The sequence below is a fragment of the Labrus bergylta genome, chromosome 23 (assembly GCF_963930695.1).
Source record: "Labrus bergylta chromosome 23, fLabBer1.1, whole genome shotgun sequence".
NCBI lineage: Eukaryota > Metazoa > Chordata > Actinopteri > Labriformes > Labridae > Labrus > Labrus bergylta.
The window spans coordinates 8,689,926-8,711,056 of NC_089217.1; the positions used below are offsets into that span (position 1 = coordinate 8,689,926).

Consider the following 21,131-nt stretch of genomic DNA (forward strand, 5'->3'; position numbering starts at 1 on the left):
CAGGCAGAGTTCTTGTCACATTAGCAGCAGTAATGCCAGTTCAAGTACTTAATGAAAATTCACAGTTCATGGTATTTTTTTTTTAACAATGAGCAAGTTTTGCTGTGATCTACTGTTGTGTTTCTGCAGGCTCAGCGATTTGCCTGTTTTTTTCTGCTCGAGCAGCATGAGCCACAAACAAGTACTCACCTCATTAACTCTCTTTGTTCACAGTAATCAATCTTCATGTGGTGTCTGTATGCGCTCACGCTCCCCCGACGTTTTCCTACAGCACAACAAACAGAAAAAGATCACAGGGTGAAGGCGATACCTTGACACATCTGCATACTGTACATTTTAAGGATAGACACGTCAACTGCATCGTCATCCATGAGGACCAACAGAGAGCGGAGATGAAGTTGATCTCAAACTAGTGTGGATAAGTTTGCCTCGAACCACATGAAAGCAAATCGGGGGTGTAAAAAAAAAAAATGAGACTTTAATTTCATAGTTCGATTATCGTGCCACTTTGTACATCCACAGAACATCTCACATCAAAGTGAGTAAGAACTTTTGAACCTCCCAACTTGTTTTCAAAGTCACCTTCTGCTTAAATAAACCTCACTTCACCTTCCAAATCGGCCATGTTGTATTTATCCCCCGCTGAACTCATTGGACGGGATATTTTTGCGATTTTTAATTAAAGTCATTAAGCTGAGGTTGTCAGGTAATAGGAGGATTTTCTGCTCTGAGGGATTGTTGGGGAGTGTGTGTGTGTGTGTGTGTGTGGGGGGGGGGGGCAGAGCAGATAGCCGGGCACAGCTTTATCTCTGGTGTCTTCGCATGGCTAATACCTGGAGTTAAGCAAGGTGGCCAGTTTGAACAGAATACTTCTTCATCTTTAATCTCAGCTTCACATCCACAGTTCCACCCACACCATCAGTGAGGGGGGCAGCCACTAAGAAAATATCTTTAAATGTTAATATATTTTCTCTTTCCTGTGTTTTTTTTTTCCTCTCTGTTCACCGCCCTTTCCTCTTTCCACATCTCATCCCTTCCTTTCCCACCATGCTCAACAGTTGCGTGGTGGATGAAATGGACTTCTCAGGTATGGAGCTCGATGAAGCATTGAGGAAGTTTCAGGCTCACATTCGTGTCCAGGGAGAAGCCCAGAAGGTGGAACGTCTTATCGAGGCCTTCAGGTAATTACTCAAGTGAAAGCAGCTGTGGGACTTTGGAGTTTATCTTCAAGTTTTCTCACTGGTACTGTAAGGGGAGATCGTTCTGCCTGCCGTTTCTAAATAATTCAAAACACAGCATTTGGTTATCTTGTATTCATCGAACCATTCATTAAATCGTTTCCCTGATAGTCGAGCTTCTTACCGGTGGTTAGCTTGAATTTCCAATGCATGAGGCTGCTCAAACACGAGTAATATTCATTCATTTAAAGAGTAGAGACGGTGTTTTCTTACTTTTTTTTTTACTTTCCCAAATACAAAAACTGAAAGAGCTAAGTTGTAGGTTAACACACACAAATGTTAGCATGTCCAGAAAACTCGCTCACTAGCTAGTGTTAGCAGCAAAACGTGATTTCTATGCATCATCAAGAAAGATTTGGGGTTTTATTTATTTGGGTGACAAGTTGTCAATAAAAAGCTGAATTAGTATGGGTGTGAGGAGCCTCTCAGGTCGCAAAAACAAGACGATACGAGACGGGACACAATATTGGGATCATAGGAACAAGACAAATCGGAGTATGGATACTACGCCTCGGGTGAATGTGCCAATTGTGTAAGTTAAACACCTAGCTTTAGCATACTGTCATGTAGCCATCACGTGCATATAAGGACCCCCATTTCGGATTCTACCTTTAAAAAGAGTCACCTGTGAAATACACAAAAGTAGGCCCAAGCTAGCATGTTCTACGTTCTTTAAATCTAACACTAGCTAGATTAGCTTGCTAGCTAGGGTTGATAGAATCTGCTAACGAGTTATCATCAGATCTCACCAATAAATCAAAAGCCTGGCCTTTATCTAACATAAGCCCTGCATGAAATCATGAAATTAATAATTGTTTAGTGGTGAAACTGTGACGTCATTAACCCTGTATGTTCTGTGGGAAAATTGTCCATTCATGTTGAACAAGCATGGAAGAACCAGAGCGTAAACAAGACAACAGACATGTCCAAAATCCTTCAAAGCAGCATTTCTCTTTTCTTATTCTTCTGAACCTTATCCAAAGGTTATGCCGGTGTCATTTATTCTCTTCTGTAACCCTGTGCGTGTTGATATGCGTGTGGGTGTAAAAAAGTTGTCACTCAAAAATTACCTCTGGGCTAAAACTTGTCTGGCAATGCATTAAAATGCGAGTCATAGGTCTTTGGATCCTGAAATAAGCCATCCGAACATCAAGTCTGGTTGATGCGTTAAGAGGTACAAAATTTGGATCTTTTTATGTTTTGTTTTTTGGCATAGAGACATGACCACCGACTTCTTCTTCTTTTTTTTTTTCATATATCAGGATATCTGTCCAGATGTGTTGGACATAAAAAGGGAAGATGAAAAATAAGCTGTGACAAAATGTAATCAGTCACAAACAAGCTTGTATGACAGATTTAGTCTGACACAAATAAGAGACACGTGTAAAGTATGTTCCCTTTATCCCCAAGGTAATGGAAAAATAATAGATCGGCAACTAGAAGAACCTACCTTCTCAGTCATATTGAAAACATACAAATACTCACATCGCCTCTGCTAAACATAAACAAATCCCATCTTCTATCCTTTCTGCTTGACTACAATAAAAATGTTGACAATTCAGCCCGCATCTGAATAGCCAAGCATGTAATTTCCAGCCACAATTTGCGACACGGAGACAATTTGCAGTGCAGCCGTGGCACCGCTTGTTAATGCTAACTGTTTGGCCGAGCCCCTCTGGAGTAACAACCACCTGTCACAGTTGCTGAGGTGCCCAATGAGGAGAAAAAACGACAGAGCGAGCAGAGAGGTTGGCACGACTGTTTGGACATGAGGATGGCTCTGATTGTTATCAACAGCTAAGGAGAGAACAGGGGGATGGGGGGAGAGGAGGAGAGAGAGGGAAAGGAGACACCAAGTGGGAAAAGGAAGGAACCAAGGGGAGAAAAGGAGAGAGAGTAGGAAGGTTTATAAATAACCAGCGTTGCGTAACTGTTAGTGCCTCTCTGTGCCTGCCTCCCCCTGCTCCTGGGCTTTGATATGGCTCCAAACACACACACACACACACACACACACACACACACACACACACACACACACACACACACACACACACACACAAATACACACACACACAAACACACACACATGAGCAAAAAGAGAGAAATCTCCAAAGTAAGTGAAGGGGATTTGAAGCAGCTATGAATAAAAGTAGAGGGAGAAATGAAAAAGCAGCCAGCAGCCTCGGTATCTGCTGCGTCAGTGTGCTAATGAATGAGCAAATATGAGCCAGCTCCCAATACAGCAGATTTATATTTCCAGCGTAATATCCCAGACATCCATATTTACTCACCCTGCAGTCACAAACAATCACTGCGTTTCTTCTATTATGGTTATTAAAGAAAGAGACCATGCAACTTGTTCTTATCTTGCAACAAAAGCCATCACGGCAGCGGGATAACAACTGGTAACAAAAGCAAAATTGGTTTGGAAGACAAACACTAATTTAAAAAGAAAAAAAATCTTTCCAAATGTTTTTCTGTGAGAAGCACCATGTGCTCTTTCACCCTCCTGTTTTTATTTCTTGTCAGTCGTTGCTCCATGTTTTTCAGTGCAGAGTAAGAGCACACTTAGAGAGCGGTGTAAATTGATGTTTTTTGTGTGTTTTTTCCCCCCACTGCATGGTGCTACAGTACTTTAGGATTTACAGACAAGGACATAATTACCGGTTGCTGTTGAGTCAACGTTTTCAGACACTGCGATGTGAAGGAGCGTCTGATTGCAGCCCTGTGATTAACAGGCTAAAACAAGTACAACAACTAACACACTCTGAAGTAGGAGTGCACAGTCACGCAGTAATAATCATGTAATCTTCTTCACTTAGATGAATCTATATCATCTAGCAATTAATAAGCTATGATTAAAATGGTTATTTTTACTTTCTGTAATGTTAGAATACCCACAAAACGAGGCCACACAGCTTACTGCATCACAATGCCCTGACATAATAATAATAATGTAATAATGTAGCTGTACATGGATTCTGAGTGTCGTTCTTTTGTTCAGTGAACTTTACAAAAATCATTGCAGATATAGAAAACACTTTATGGCACTTGAATGACTGCTAGTCAGTCCACTAGATGGAGCTAACTTTACTCTTATGGGGTCACCAAAGGTCATTGTCTGGTCAAAACTAAGCTGGAGGCTAAGTTTTTATTTTTTTAAATATATAGTATTGTAACTTCAATGGTCTCAAAAAAAAAAAAAAAAAAAAAATAAAAATAAAAATAAAAATGATCTCAGGTGTTGAAGGGGGGACTGTTCAGTCGTATTGTTTTCTACAGTGTTGTTCAGTTTGGGGCGTTGAATATGGTTGAAGAGAGATGAAGAGAAAGAGTATGCCAAGAGTAAAAAATATGGTGGTGAAGGGGGCAACATTTCTGGTTGAAATAAGTTCACATGTTCATAGCAATATATGTTACTACATTCAGCAGGAGCCCCGATTATGTTGCGCGTCCCATGTGCAGGGTCTGTAGTCCTCGTTGCAGCAGCTGTGGGTTTCGGGTCCGACCTCGGCCCTTTGCTGCATGTCATCCTCCACTCTCTCCTCCCAGCGTTTCCTCTCTCTTCACCTGTTCTATCTAAGGAAGACAAAAAGGTTCCCATCCCTATTACACACCCATAACGTCCTTGCCAGATACCAACACTACCTGTGATTCTTAAAGTCTTTGTACAAGAGTAGCTATTACACTGCCATCTCTAATATTACCAACAATCCTTTAAGCTCAATAATTTAGCTTTTATGAGTCCTACAAATACTGTTCGTTGAATAAGCTATCATTATGAGTTTCTGTTAGCCTTGAGCTGAGTCTGCAGTCTTTCTCACACGGATCAAACAGCCCTAACAAAACCCACCAGGAAGGTATTAAACCTTATATGTTACCTGCAGGCAAAATCTAGGGCAAAAAAAAAGTCCTCTGGTCGCATTTTCTACTGCTTTCACAGCTTAAACTCTGTAAAAAAAAAAAAAAAACACAGTAAAAGGTTACAGTGACAGTTTAGACGTTTCTAAAAACAGTCACAAACATTGTTTACCCTTTATAATCTTGCGAGGTTTATGCAGTGTTGGAAGCACATAAAAAAAAACAGTGTGTGTGAGATATGAGTGTACTTCTTACATATCAATGTGTGCATCTTTTTATCCCACAGACACATTAGATTCCAATCATGCAGCTCAGCAGGTCTGCGTAACTCTGCCACAGCCCCAACATGGAAATGATGACTTGATTAAAGTAACGATTACAGTATACACTCCCACAGAGAGCCCACGGGGGCTCCACACACAAACACACACATGCATACAAACACACACCTTCTCATTCTTTGGCATCTGTGATTACTCATAAGCAGGAGAGGTTGTACTATTGTATTATTCATTGCCTAACCAGGAAGTATCAATGCACCACACACAGAGAGAGAGCAACATTTTTCTATCCCCCCTTTTGGGCATTTTTTTTTTTTTTTTTTTTTTTTCCAGACTCACAAATGCACGCAGAGTAGGCAACTACAAATCTGCTAGATTTACGATGCATTTCTATTCTCCACCTTTTAGATTTAATGGTTTTTGCAGGGAACTAGATCATAACTGAGACTGGCTTCATGAAGGTTTTTTTCACAGAATAGTGCTGAAGTTAGTTTTTAGATTATATACCACAGACTGTGTATTTCATCTCTGCAGCACAAAAATGACAAGGGAAAAATCCCAAAAGGTCCTCAAATGTTAAAGAAATGTTTGACTTCGGCTAAGAATTCACAAATGTGAAGGAAACACTCGTGCATCCTTTGTTTTTCTGCACTATTTTCCCTTCATGTGGCCTTCCAGTTGGACAAAAAAAAAAAATGTTCATACAGAGAGACAAAGTTTCAGCGGAGCACCCGCTGTGAGGTTTATGATTGTTAAGAGGCGGTGGAAAGGCTTCACATGGAGCTACAAGCTGAATTAAGGCTGTAATTCTTATTTTGAAGGGACACTCATGCTTAGCTTGTGTCTGGGCATTTATGAGCACGTAGTGTTAAAGGATAATATATTGTCTGCCTTTTATCCCCTCCTATCTGTCCTATAAATGTCTCTTGTAATTTACTACTTCATCCTTCTCTGTGTACTTATTATCCTCTCTAAATGGCCTGAATTATTCTATTTAACATCCACCCCTCTATGTTTGTGTCCTCTGTCATGACCCACATTTGTCATCCCTCTGCTTTCTTCTTTTGCCGTCCCTTACACTAAACGTCTTGTTCTTCCTCTTTGTCTCTTTTACAGTCAGCGCTACTGCATGTGTAACCCGGACATCGTGCAGCAGTTCCACAACCCGGACACAATCTTCATCCTGGCCTTTGCCATCATTCTGCTCAACACCGACATGTACAGTCCTAACATCAAGCCTGACCGCAAGATGATGTTGGAGGACTTCATACGCAATCTGAGAGGTAAGTGATTCGGTTTCTTCTAGAGTTACAGGCACATTAAGGGAGTTAACGTGACACTAATTAGTTGACATAATCCGCAAAAGCAGTGGAGGTTCTTCTTTTTTTTTATATGTATATGTGTCACCTGAGACAGTTTTCTGAAGAGTTTAGCTGGATGCTTTTCCACTGCTTATAATGCCAACATTTTGCTCATAGTTTAGATTTAAATAGCGTCCGTCTCAGGTGTGTTTGAAGCTGAATCCTCACCAACGCTGGCGCCTGCACTCCTGAAGGACGAGTAAACAGGATCTTATGTCCCTGTTCTGAGATGTATTACTGGTAAAGCCTGTGGTGCGAATCATTGTATTTTTACAAATACAATTGGTTGGACGTCTCTCAAAGAAAGATGATACTCTAATTAGTGCTGTAGTACTAATAAGTTTGAGTCAAGACTTGCCAAGACCATCACTATTTGTTCCATGTTATTACTTTGATTCTAAGGGAAATGCTTCTTTCTAAAAGAACCATTCGCTTTAATTCATTCATTATTTATCCCCCAGTTACGGCAACAACCTTGCCGGTGTTACTGTCATTTATTGTCTTGGTCTTGACCCCTAAATGTCTCGGTCTTGTCTGGGTCTCGGAGCACTCTGGTCTTGGGTATGTCTTGGTCTGGGTTAGTGTGGTCTTGACTACAACACTAACTCTGATATCCATTTCATTCAGAACCCATCCATCACTCAGAGGAGCTTGGTCAGTAGCACAGTAATGACCGGCTCTGGCTATTTGTTCTTTAAGCGAACTTTAAAGAATACTTTGATTTAGGTGACTCCAAAACCTGAAACAAAATGTAGCTGCTCCTTGAATAAAATACACTCTGGCATTCTAGACATTTAAGGAACTTGAAGTACTGTCTGTATGTTCAACATTTCCATTTGCCATTCAAAACCTGTTTCTTTTATTAACAGCACTAACTTGTGGTTGGTTCAAGAGATGTGACTTTTTATACATCGTGCTACAAGTTTTTGTCTTGTGCTACAAGACTATCAACCTTTGGAGCACCAGTGCTATGGGTAAAAAAGTTAATGTACAGCCCTGCATTGGTTAGACTACATTAGAGAAGAAATGTAATCTGCAACACTGACTATTCCTTAAATAATTTTCTGTGGTATCTTGTGTTGAAGGCATCGACTACACCAGCGTTTCCAACAAATGAATCAGAGAAAGTGAGTCAGTATCCAACAGTCTTTGTGTTCAATCAAACGCCCTGCATTAAATGTAGATGTTAAAAAATACGGTTACATTTCCAACCTTGCCTGCCGTGCTTCACATAGTCACAACTCATAGTGACACCGACATAGAGCACCTGTAATTCTTGTCTCCCGTATGCAGACAGATGCTCATTTGGCGAGTGTTGAGGAAGAGACAGGGGCGTCGTAGCTTTTGCTCTCCCTCTGCACAATCAATCAGGGAATGCTGAAGTCGATGCAGAACAACGTTAATAGATTCATCCAGACTGTTCTCCACAATTAAATTACGTTGGAAAATCAATTTCGGCATCTTATGCAAATTAAAGTGTGCCGCTCTGTGTCTTGGCCTCTCTATTTGTCTTCTCAGTTTGCTATGTTTCTATCTCTTTTTCTTATCTTGTTTGGAGTTTGTCAGACTTTTATTTTGTCTGCTTATTTATCCGTCTTTCCTGCTTAATATTCTCTTCGTTTCGCTCGCTTCTTTTCTCCTCACTTGCGTCTCCCAAAGACACTGACAGAAGGATAGCTCACTCAACTAATTGGCTGAGGTGAAATGCAATTACGCACCAGAAACCAATAGTAATGAAGAGCCATGGAACATTAATTATCTCAATTAGAACAGACTGTCAGTGTTAAAGCGGTGCAACAATGGGCCATCTTAATATACAGCAGATTTAACCATTAATTAATCCATTATGTCAGCTCATTAAAAGTTTAAAAACATTTAGTGTCTCTGTCACAGGATGCTTTGTTGTTCCCATGTTTCCCCCCTGTTGGTTGACCCAGTCTGCTCTTGTTTCCATCATCTCCACAAAAAAAAAAAAAGTTGTGTTCTCTCGAGGCCAATTGATGAAAAGAAGCCTAAACTAAGGGTTTGAAAAGAGCAATGTGCAGATCAGGGGACCACACTACCACTATGTTAGCAGCTCTGTTGGGCAGAATGCTTATATGCTAAAAATGTCATCTAAGGGTTCTTTTAGTTCTTCCAGCTGGAGATTTCGCTCAGATGAAGGGCAAAATGTCGCCAAGAACCTCAACCAAGACTAGTCTTTGTTTTGATTAAACTTTGACTTGGCATGGCCTGGATGACTGAGAACCTACACAGACATGCTAACAATGCTAACATTAGCATGAAGCGGAGGAAATGTTTGCAGTGTTCAACCATCTTTTGTTTAGTTATTGTTAAACTAGCAATAAAATGATTAGGTGCCAGTTTTTTAAAGCCATATGTAGTCATTGGCAAAAGTTTGACAAATAGAAAACTTGACCTGATAATGGCGGCACTTGAAATGTTCAGGGATCACAGAAGTTCTGTTAATTGATTGCAAGGAAAAGAGAAATGTGTGCACCAAATTTAATGGGAATCCAGCTTACAGTCAAATTAACTTGTTGGTGGCCATAGGAAAGATTGTTTTTTTACCTAAATCTGTGCAGAATATTAAAGAAAATCTAGGGACCTCAAAATGTCTGAACATTCGGTGCTAAACCATGTTGTAGGTCTAGATGAGATAGTTCCCAGGATGAGGAAAAAGTTACACCTGCATTTGTATATAAACAATAATTTTAGGGTCAACCATCCATGAGGGTTTATCCTCTGAAAACCATGAACATACGGTCCAAACTGAAATATCCCCAAAACCAAAACTATTGGATTTGATTGACAGAGAGTTTTGTTACAAGTGGTGAATCAACCATCCAGAACTGCCATTCAAAGAATCATATTGCTAGCATGGCTTAAAAAGGCATGACACATGCAAGGAAATGATGACAAAAAAAAAAAAGGGTGACACTTAGCAAAACCATGTAGCTGATTAATCTGACACTTTGCACACATTTCCCCTGGACATTTCCTCCTCTGCCTCTATAATGTGCAGCGATGTCTCCGCGGTGTCCCAGTGTGCCTCACTGTCAACCCCATCTCTTGTGGCCGCTTCATTTTCTGCAAACACATCCTGCCCCATTGAAAACTCAATGTAGCGCACAGCGCGCCGGTGCAGCTGTTTGCATAGAATGGGGAGCATTTGGAGGGCAACCTTTCCCCATAACGACACGCAGCTGGAACCGACGTGGAAATGCCACGGCCTTGAACTGCAGCGTGTTCCAGACAGAAAATCGTCTCAGGCTGTTAACCTTTCACTTGCCAATTAACCTCGCCTTTACATCGCCTTTTGTCATCACTTAATGGAGACAACGTAAGACAGACAGTCAAAGACGGCAGGAGACTGAAAGAACGCTTTTGTGCTGAACATGGAATTTCTCTCTACTCTTTGAACGTAAAATAACATGGTGAATGTGTGTCAGTTCAACCAAGTGTGAGATATTTGGTCTGTGTGCCTCTCCTGTGTCACTGACATGTATTCTGCTGTATTTAAGCCAAAGTACACAGATCTACCACTTTACTCCCTCTATGTTCCTTCTCTGGGACTTCGATAAAAAAAAAAAAGATACCATCTGGTAGTATGTGTGTTCATGTGAGTAATAAGTGTATTCCTATTCAAAGGTGTGGATGACGGAGCAGATATCCCAAGAGACATGGTGGTGGGAATCTATGAGAGAATACAACAGAGAGAGTTGCGGTCCAACGAAGACCACGTCACCTACGTCTCAAAGGTTGAGCAATCCATCGTAGGCATGAAAACGGTGAGAGCACGTTTGTTTGTTTTCTGTACTTGTGAAGACTTTATCCAGCCCGTCCAAGATTTTGCAGGCCTTTTCTGCGTTGTTCCAGCTTAATACAGCTGATTTCACAGCAGATTTTTTATTTTTTTTTGAAGTTGCAATGAAAGTAAGAGATTTCTGTAAAAATTGGTAAAATCCAAATAAAGAGCCTCACTGGAGTTTTACGTTTTTTTTTTTTGGTTTGCTTCGTTTGTGGATCGGCAAGATTATTATTATAAAAAATATACACAGCAGTCTATACTCTTCACTCATTATTCAAGGCCTTATCACCTTGACTTTGTAGTAGCATTAGCAGAGCAAATGTATTACCCATTAAATGTCTCATCAGCATCATTACCTCTGGTCATTACTCAGTAAGATAGTGAAGATACATCATTAACAACTGCCATTATTAGTCTTTTTTTTTTAACAGTTTAAGGTTAAACAGCTCGGTCAGGGCACATGAGAAGTTTAATGTCTGAGGTTGAACCCAACACTGAGATTGTTAAGAGTCAACTTAATAGATGCTCATACAGCCACATGTGGTTTTTGTTTTGAAGTATTTCTGTGGACGTCTTTCTTTAGACTTGTAGTATTTGGCGATATAACAGACTGATGTTGCTGATTCATTTGGGAATGTGTTGTTTGCCCACACATAACACTCAAAGGCTTGTTCCAATGCTTTAACACTTCAGGGGAATCTGCTTGGTTGATGTCAGTTTAACAAGACCTTTCTATCATTTTTCATGAAACACAGATTCATGTTGCAGGTTTTGTTTTCTGATAATAAATAGTAAAATAATAATGGATTCCAAAGCAAGTGCACAAATTATCATAACAGATTTGCATTCCAAAATGACAGCTGCTAGAAAATAATAATACCCAGTGACAAAGCCTGACAGATTTGGTTGAGTCTATACTATTGTTTCAATTCTTGTGAAGTGATTAATTAATGCGTTACGTTTCGGGATTGTCTTGTGCTGGCTGAAGCTACTTTCTGATTAAATGATGAACTCACATTCAACTTTGTATTTGAGTAAATGTTAGCACCCTTAAGTAATAAGTTAAGATTGTGTAAAAAAAAAGAAAAGAAAACGTCCACCTTTCAGATAAATCCAGACTTTAGTCTTTGAATTATTATGGTAACTTTAAAAAGTCACTTAAGGACTCTGCATGTTACACCAGGAAACGTTCGGACACATTTACATAGATACACAATGGAAGCTAGCCCCTCTCTGCTCTTAAGCTCATCAGCTATAAGAATGGAAAGACAACTGTTTGTTTCACAAGATGTCGTCAAATTGGAACACAAATCAAAGTCAATTGATTGGGGGAAAACTTGGAATATATAAATTAACATCAGCTGCAAATGTTAGCATGCTAACATGTTCAGGAAATGCTTGACTAGCCTTAGCTTGTAGCTTGCGTCGTCTAACTGTGCACGTTCTCATACTGTCTTTTACGCCCTCCTATCTAGCCAACATTTGGTTGAAATTTAAAATGTTCTTTTATTTGCTTTGGATTTGATCTTTTATCTCCTGTTAACTTTCAGATTGACATTGACTCCCTGATGTTGGCTAGTTGTTTTTTTTTTATATTGGGCCTGTGCCTTTAATTGTCTCTCAGTGATGGATGAGTAGCCACAGGATGACGGAGGGAGCGTTGTCATAGCCAAAACAATGATGGATTGTTGTGACAGAAAGTGACTATTCCTGTCCCATAGGCGCTGCGTGCTACAAAAGGAAGACTTAAATAACTTTTTTCTCCCTTTGAAATATTAAAATACAATCTCAGGAAAAGAGGAAGAGTCAGCGTCGCTGTTTTGTGGTTTTCAGACGTATTAGTTCAGGTGGAGTTAGCCCACGAGAACAATTTTTATTTAAATGACCAGATGGCAATCATATAAGAACTGTAAATATTTTCCTTCTCAACTGCGGTTTAAATTGCCCTAAATATGCAATATGGGTAATATATTATATAATCAGTTATTCCCTGTCATGCTGCTTCTTAATAATCCTGTCAGTAAAGTGCTTTTTTTTTTTATGGCAACAGGCATTTCAAGCTAATGATGTCTTTACATGTTTCTGACATTAGTGTAATGAGAAAACAGGCTGTCTGTGGCAGCTGGGTGGGAGTCAGCCTGCCCTGCAGTGATGAGAGAGAGAGAGAGAGAGAAAGAGAGACAGACAGCGGATGTGTGTGCGTTGTAAACAGCTAACATGGAGCAGAGAGGGTACAAACTGGATATACAAAAGGAGAAAAACTGGACCCATGCCAGAGAATATTTGTGTTTTTTGAAGAAAGGATTAATCCATATGGAGTGACAGTCAGTCAGCTGCTGTTCAGTTTGAAGCAGAATCTGGAGGGGAAAGTGAGTGAGACACGAGTGTGAAGGGGGCGAGAACATGATTAGATCAGCCTCCAAAGGCATGAGCCATTTTTGCAGTGTAATCTGCTTTAACGGGGGAAAGCACTTAAGTCCAAAAGGAGAAGCCAGGCCTGTAGGACACAAGTGCACCATTTCATATATAATTTTTTTTTTTAAAACTCCTTACATTAGATCTACAAGTGCAGCAGGACACTCTTTGCTAATCTGATTTGATGTGGTGTCAGAGCCACTGAACTGAACAGCAAGATGTAAAGCTTACTGCAGTATATTATATATACTTATAAACAAGTTGGAGTTAAGTAAACTGTGCCACTACAAACAAGTCATTTGTAGGATTAGGATTTTTTTTTAGGTTAATCCCAATTTAAAATGGGACAAATTTTAAAATTACAGCGGTAGTTACCCAAAAAAAAAAGGGATTTATTTTTAGTCGGAATGAAATTAGTCTTTTTCTATTTAGATCATGCATCAATGTTGTGCTCTGCGTCTGAGACGAAACCATAAAGTCCATGTGTCAGTCAAAGTGATGATGTCAAAGATAAAACCTCACTCTCTGGAGGAACACGAGAGCAAAGCGGAGACGTTGCTCAGGACAGAGAAACACATAAAACAAACATAAAATACATGGCTTGCTGAACTGAAACAAGTGTGCATATATTACATTGACTCCCCACATAAAGTATTTCCTGCCTTTCTCCTGAAGAGGCAAAATTCATGCACAACAGTTTCCTGAATGTATTTCTTAATGAGGACGGCATTTTCTGAAAACTACTAGTTAATGGCCAAGTAGTTTAAGAACAAGGTAGATGAATAGCTTAATGGCTCATGAATGACTAATATGCTATTGACATGCACGCTGAAGCCTTTATTATCAGGACAAAACTGTTGTATTAGTTTGAACAGAAATGGGAATAATAATGGACAGACTGAGGGACATGCATCTATCTTTATGAATGTATCTCACCACCGAGACAAACACTTTTGCTTCTTCTCGTTTCATCGAGTAAAATCAAAAAGACTGAGCGCCCCCCATCAAGAGACCTTTTAGACCCTGAAATATCAAGCAGTCCTAATAGTTGCTCTAATTACTGCTTTGAGATGTTCTAGGTCAGCCTGCATGTCACTTATTTACCTCATTATACTGCGTTGGAGGTTTTGTTTTTCTGTAAATACTTCAGTCTCTAGCCCGGGTGAGTCATGTGCAGTGCTTCAACCAAAAAAGTCCTTTGTTCGATGAGTCTGCCTGATTCACTTCATCTTCTCTTCTCTGTCTCTAAGTGATCCTCTGAATGACTCTTAAGCCCTCTCATGCACCTCATCTGAGTGATTGACGCTCTCCTTTTCTTTCTTTTTTTTTTCTACCTGGGTCTCTTTCCCCTGCAGGTCCTGTCGGTCCCTCACAGAAGACTGGTGTGCTGCAGTCGACTGTTTGAGGTGACGGATGTCAACAAGGCCCAGAAGCAGGCGGCACACCAGAGAGAAGTCTTCCTTTTCAACGATCTCATTGTGGTAAGACTGCAAACAAATTGAGAATCATAATGAGTGGATGTAATAATAATCCCTTTCTGTCATTAAAATGTTGACAGTTTCTTTTTTAACTTCCCCTGGAGAGGCTTTCTTCTTCTTTTTTCCTTTTCTTCCCGCAGTAAACAGTCCAGCGTTAAAGCGGCTTATTTTTTGTTGTTGTTGTGACAGCTGCATTGCACCATCACTCCTCTTTTATGTTGTTCATAGCTCAGGACTCTCTGGCCATTTCCTTTAATAATAGATAGTAGCAGACGCAGTGTAGCAGCGCACTCATAAGCAAAGACGCGTCCCCTAAAGAGCAGCTTTAAGAGCCAGTAATAAAGCTTTTTTCTTTTTTCTTCTCTTGGGGCAACGGAAAAGTTGTTTATTTGTCCTGTAGAGCGGAGAATTATCAAAGTTTGGCTTAATTAATGTTCTCATTAGGAGCCACATTGGGGTTATAAATCCAAAGTGTTTAAGTACACTTAAGTATAATTGTGTCAAAGGTTGGTTTTGTACCAAAAAAAAACAACAAGCACACAAGAAACATCCCGTCTATTCCGCCCTCTCATCTGTTAGTAATTGGTGGCTTCAGGAAAAGGAGGTTAAAAGGACAAATTAGAAGTGGAATTCTGTTCCTTTGGCACTAAAATGAAGAGATGCCATATATTCCACTGAAGCATGTTTTTTTCTCTCCGGTCACTTTTGAAAGCAGGGCAGGAGTTGTCTTAGAAGATTTAAGTGCATGACGGGGACTCGTCTTTGAATTCTGGCCCCCGTTACAGCAGCCTGAACATGTCCATCTACATCGACTCTCTGCGTCTGAAAGGTCATTCAATGAAAGAGAGTCCTCAGAACGAGAGAGAGGCGCAGAATCTCAGTGACTATCACAGAAACCTGATGTGGGCCTCTCCCTCGTCATCTAAATGTGAGCGATCATAACTCTCATCATAAGCGCTCTTTTTTTCCTCTCTTGTAGATCTTGAAGCTTTGTCCAAAGAAGAAGAGTTCTGCAGCCTACAATTTCTGCAAAGCTATGGGCCTCCTCGGCATGCAGTTTCACCTGTTTGAGAATGAATGTAAGTCACAACAGTACAAAAAAAAAAAACAGGGAAAAATACCCCCATCTCACGGCCAACAAGGCTAAAGGAGTTACACATGTATTTGAAATTGAACTTGAATTCCTCTTTCCTATCAGATACACTTGTCTTCTTTTTTAGTTAATGTTAGCAGAATTCATCACTATGGAACTGGTTATCCCAAAGAATTTCTTAAAACTGATTGTGCACTTTTTAAATATTATCAACCAACCCATTCAGTCTACTTTGTATTTTAAGCTCTTTTTAAAAACTAATTCTGCCCCAACTTTGTTGACAGAGAAACATTTCCAATCGTTTTCACACCCTGAGCATTACTCCCACTTCTACCATGCACACAGTTCTTGCAGTTTGTCTTTTTTTTTACTTTTTGACTTGACAACTTAATGTTCCCGGTGCTCTCCCCAGACTACCCTCACGGCATCACCATCCTCTCGCCCTTCGGCTCAGACAAGAAGCAGGTACTAAACTTCTGTGCTCAAAGTGCAGAGGAGCTGCTCAAGTTTTTGGAAGACCTGAAGGAGTCGATCGCGGAGGTGTCGGAGATGGAGCAGATACGCATAGAATGTAAGTACCTCTCATTAACGGTTGCTTACTTCATGAAACAGTTCAGCGCGTTTTGTGTTTGTCCTTTATTACCGCTATCTCACTGGAGGTGAGACCAATCAGCTGACTACAGTTTGTCCAGCTCTTTCCTTCAGGGTCAAATCGGTACGCTTGGTACCGCAACAGAAGTAAGGCGGTACAGATCGGTTATTTTGGTACCATTTCCAACTTTTGACAGTGAAAACGCCAATAAATGAGTACCATATCATACCGAACAGAACTGAACCCGAACCGTTTGGTGGAAATGGGGCTTTTTAAGGCCCTCCTCCCCACATGCCCACTTTCTTCTGATTGGCCAGCTCTCTGGAAGCCTCCTCAGTGGTAGTAGAACAGCCGATGTAAACGACTCCACCAGCCTACATAGAGGCTTGAACTGACAAAATATTCTTTGTGGACCACAAACCCCCAGCGACTCTCCCATGTGGCCCCCCCTAATAGACAGACTAAACCAGTAATCTCACATCTTGGAAATGTGTGACCCTTCAGCGGATACTTCAGTATACTCTCAGTGGGAACGTGTGGGACCTTAGATAAAACGCACGAGTCAGAAGCCAACCTTTGTTTTTGTCCGCATCCTATTTGTGTAGGAGTAGAAGGACTTTTGCGTAGTGATTCCTTTGGTGCACTGCAGCTCAACAGACTGCAGGAGGCCAGCGAATCTGAGGTAAAGAAAAACATTTAAAAAAAGAGGCCAGTGTTCCTGAGAGCAGCCGGGCATCTGTGTTGTTTGGTTCTCTATGTGCATTTTAAATTCTCCAGACAATAAGTGATGCGCTCACACAAAGAAACGCACAAACACAGAGCATCCAGAGCCCCGGCTCGGCCTGCCAGTGGGCATCAAAGGGGAGCATCCCTGCTGGGATTTGACGCAACTGCATTACCCTTCACAGAGAGGGAGGGCCAGCAGGCAACAACATACGGAGACAGGAGGTGATCTCTCCCACTAAAAGTGGAGCAAGGATAGACAGCTGCTGCGTACCAAAATACAGCAACCCACGCACATAGTATGAACAAGAAACAGACCTCAATTTGTAACAAGAAAAAAAAAACATCAGAGTAGTGCAAACTTTTCTCAAAACAGATCGTAGGAATGAAACTTGGAGTGTGAATGGTTGCTGGCACTCGCGCAGACAAACAGCACGTCTTCTTTTCTCCTGGCAGAGCTTTGAGTCGTTGGCTCATCGGTAAACACGCCTGCAGCTCTACTGCTTTGAGATATGAAGGAGGAATTACAGTTTGTTTGTCTAAGGATGCAATTTGGTATACTCTGCCTTGATGTCGGAAATGAGGAAACTTTGAGAAAACAGTCACCTAAAGAAACCTTACATTTCACGAGATGCGTTTCGTATTTCTCCTCTACACCATATACGGCTTAACTCAAGTCTGTTACTCTGATGAAAAAATAAACTTTTTTTAAGTGAAGAGAAAGTGTATAAATACAGTTAAAGTACTAACAATAGGGAAGATATGGATTCAATATTTTTGGCATGATCAGCAAATTTCCAAAAGTGTATGATAACTGCATTAAAGGGATCAACACAATAAATGTGTATATCGGGCTATCGCTACATAGATCTAAGCTTAGACAAATATCGGCGGATATATCAGTAACAGAATTTTCCCCTCCTCAATATCGATATTAATATTGGCCCCAAAATCTCATATCCCTAATTTTTACGCAGATTTTTAAAAAATAAATCTAGATATGATCTCTAACGACAAATGTTGTTTGTCAGATGTCTAAATGAAATTGGAGGCCATTCTGCGCCGCACTCCTGGTGGTTTCAGCTGCCTGTTTTAACATCAATAATTTGGATGCAGTGCAGCAGCCGAGACAAACCAACACTAAGTCATCGTGATTGGAAATGACATGCAATTACCATCAAGTGCAAAGTTTAAATAAAGAGATAGAGAGCGGGGTTTATGAGGTTGGAGAAGAGAGTGCAGTGTGTCCAAGAGTGTGTGTGTGTGTGTGTGTGTGTGTAATGTAATAACACAGAACAAGAATAGAATGATGAGGTTTATGTTTTCATCCTCTGCTTCTGCCTCTCTCTACCTGTTCTCATCTCTGCTGTTGTGATTATAGCGACGATAATTTGTGTCTCCTGTTCTCTGCAGGGGAGCTGGAGAAGCAGCAGGGAGCCAAGACTCACTCAGTGAAGAACAACGGCACACAGCTCGAGCTGCGTGGCAAACAGGGCTCCCCTTCAGGTGTGTGTGTGTGTGTGTGTGTGTGTGTGTGTGTGTGTGTGTGTGTGTGTGTGTGTGTGTGTGTGTGTGTGTGTGTGTGTGTGTGTGTGTGTACCACAGATGCCTTTAACTCAATTGCATTCATCTACCTGCTGTTGAAAGAATCTACCTTTAACATATAAACATGAAACTAACACTGGGTTACTTTTGTTAAATGCTTAGCCTGAGATTCCTCTGGAAATAAACTCTGGCAAGTGAAAGAAGTACGTTTTTAAAGGGACTATAATGTGTATCCGATATGTTAGGCATATGTACAGTTGTACAGTGAAAAATTTGACTCAATTTGCAAAATTCAAAGAACTAAAATGTTAACCTGACGGTCTACAATCTATGGAAGCAATTTGGTAAACAAGCTTTCTTTTGTGTCACATTTAGTGCACCTGTCGGGAGCTGGTCTATGTTCCCTCAGCCCTATGTTCCCTCAGCCCTTGTTCCCTCAGCCCTATGTTCCTATGTTTAATTTGGGGGTGTAATTCTTGAGGGAACATAGGGATGGCTGGTCTCACGTAAGCTTCTGCAGAAAAAATACTAGGGGGGTGCTGGCAGGACAAAACTCTGGATAAAGTCAGAGTGAAGAATGTGTCTGTTTACGTTCACTCGTACAGCTTCAACAGAAAATATCAGGCCTTTTTCAGGATGTTTCTGCATATCATTCAGATCTGCTGCATCTTAACAAATTAAATGTCCTTTTTTTTCTTGCAGTAATTCATTACAGTGTGTCTCAAACATGTTAAGAGGCAGGGAAAAGATCAAATAACTCTCTAACCCAGACATTCTGCTGCCACCTTTTGTCTCTTTTTGTCTCTCCTTTTTTGTCCCCTCTGTCCAGGAAACCAGGAGATAGATGAGAGAAGTGGACACAATGCAGTAGAGGTAAGTACACAGTGGTAGGGCCAGGTCCTTAACAGCAGGTAAGTCAGTGTTATAAGTCAGTGCAGTGTGTCATTATCAAGGCAGGGTGAACTAGTGAGAAGCCTAGGGACTAGTCATATCTTTAGGACCAGAGGTGTCAAGCAGGAGTGGATGAAGAGTGGATGTGAGAATGAGTGCTGCGGGCGTGTGAGAACACTCAGCCAAACTAAACTTATGATAGAAAGAAAGACCCCCGCCCCTTTTCTTACCAAAAAGATTGTACATGGTGGTTTGGGGAAATTTAGTAATCACTGAAAAAGCATCAGACTCAGAGGCTGAAATATTATCTGAGCCTAAACAGGAGCCTGAAATGAGTTCCACAAGCTCGGGCAGAAAATGTGACTCCTTTAGGGCTTTCCACAGAAAATCTGAAAGCAGCCTTACTTAAAGTAGCTCATGAACGCTTCTGCTTTATGTGTGTGTGACCTTAATTAACATGCAGGCAGATAAATTTAACACTCATTTGACCCGAAGTTGTCACCTCCCCAACGCCTTTGCCAGACCTCTAGGGGAGTAACTTCCCCGTGTGAGCATCTCCGTGCGAGCTGAACTACAGTACCCATGTGGCTTTGCAATTAGCATCCCAGAGGCAGCGAGCGACCTTTCCGAGTCCTTTCCGTGGCAGTTTAGTCGAGGTTGAAAAGCCAAATACATAGAGTCAATTTGACATTCAGTGGCTTTTTAATATCCGCGCAGCTTACTGCTCAGTGTCAGACTGTAAATCTTCACTCAGGTGCAGGTCAGAGCCAAAGTAATTACATTTATATCAAACAGAAAGGCTTTTAGGCGGTATGATTTAAAGTCACAAATGGCAGTAGAACAACACAATTCACAGCAGTGTAAGCGTGCACTCGAAGCTGCACAAGAGAGGTTTAAAGACAAAGATGAATCGATTTTTATCGTTTGCACTGGAATATCATCTTTTGTTATGCAAACAAGCTCTCTCTTGAATCTTGATGATAAAAAGCCAGTTTCTCCTTTCCTGAGCCACCTTCACCAACCATGCAGCCTGAGGTAAATGTCAGTGGCTGTTGGCTAGCCGCTAGCTGTCCAAACACATTTATTTTAAAAAGGCAGGAGGGTCACACAGAGACTGCTGCCATGACTAGAGGCCTGAGGAATCTCACAGCAAGCTTAAAATCAAAACCTGACAAAGACAGTGCAGAAATGTTTTCTGGAAGACACTGGTAAGTGGGAATGACACAAAAGGTTGTAATATACATGTCCCTTTTTTTTCCCAATAACTAACATAGCTAACGAACTTCAGAGAAAGGAAAGGTGACACGTCGTCCTTTTAAGCGCTGCCAGCTTCTCCCGGGGTGCAACCAATCCAGCTAACGAGCCGTCATCTCAGCCAGTCAGCTTCACCAGGGGGAATTAGGGGGCGTGGCCTCATTAGAGCAAAGTATTATCAGCTGGTTATACAAGTCTATGTAACATAATAATACATTTAACACATATTTTCCCTCTATATAGTATAGGCCTCTTGTGCGCAAACAAACATACTGAAAAATGATGCACCTCAATTCGTATTGTTGCATTTCTTAACGTAATTAGCCAGGGCCTAAAACAACAACAACAACAACAACAACAACAACAACAAAATACATTTCTGCTTGGTTAGCACTGCAAGGTGTAGTTTACAAGTTGTCAAAAATCTAAATAATAAACCATGCGGTGCTACTGTTTGAGTTTTTAAGTTAGCAATGCCAAATTAAATTTAGCTAGCTGTAGCTCAGAATGTTTTTTCTATCAAATTTGAGGTCAACTTTATCTCCACCTTCTGGCCTGGCATGTTGGATTGAAAGTCAAACAACTACC

At 40.8% G+C, this 21,131-nt stretch overlaps 1 protein-coding gene across 2 annotated transcripts in view; it reads left to right on the plus strand.

The window, feature by feature from the left end:
• Nucleotides 1-21,131, plus strand: part of iqsec3a (IQ motif and Sec7 domain ArfGEF 3a) — a 91,208-nt gene that overhangs the window by 64,750 nt on the left and 5,327 nt on the right. For both annotated transcript variants that reach the window (XM_020652834.2, XM_020652828.2), the window contains exons 6-13: nt 1,059-1,181; nt 6,497-6,663; nt 10,393-10,532; nt 14,323-14,448; nt 15,425-15,524; nt 15,951-16,109; nt 18,267-18,359; nt 19,228-19,271. In XM_020652834.2, coding sequence (XP_020508490.2) covers nt 1,059-1,181; nt 6,497-6,663; nt 10,393-10,532; nt 14,323-14,448; nt 15,425-15,524; nt 15,951-16,109; nt 18,267-18,359; nt 19,228-19,271 — 952 coding nt within the window. The remainder of the gene's footprint in view (nt 1-1,058; nt 1,182-6,496; nt 6,664-10,392; nt 10,533-14,322; nt 14,449-15,424; nt 15,525-15,950; nt 16,110-18,266; nt 18,360-19,227; nt 19,272-21,131) is intronic.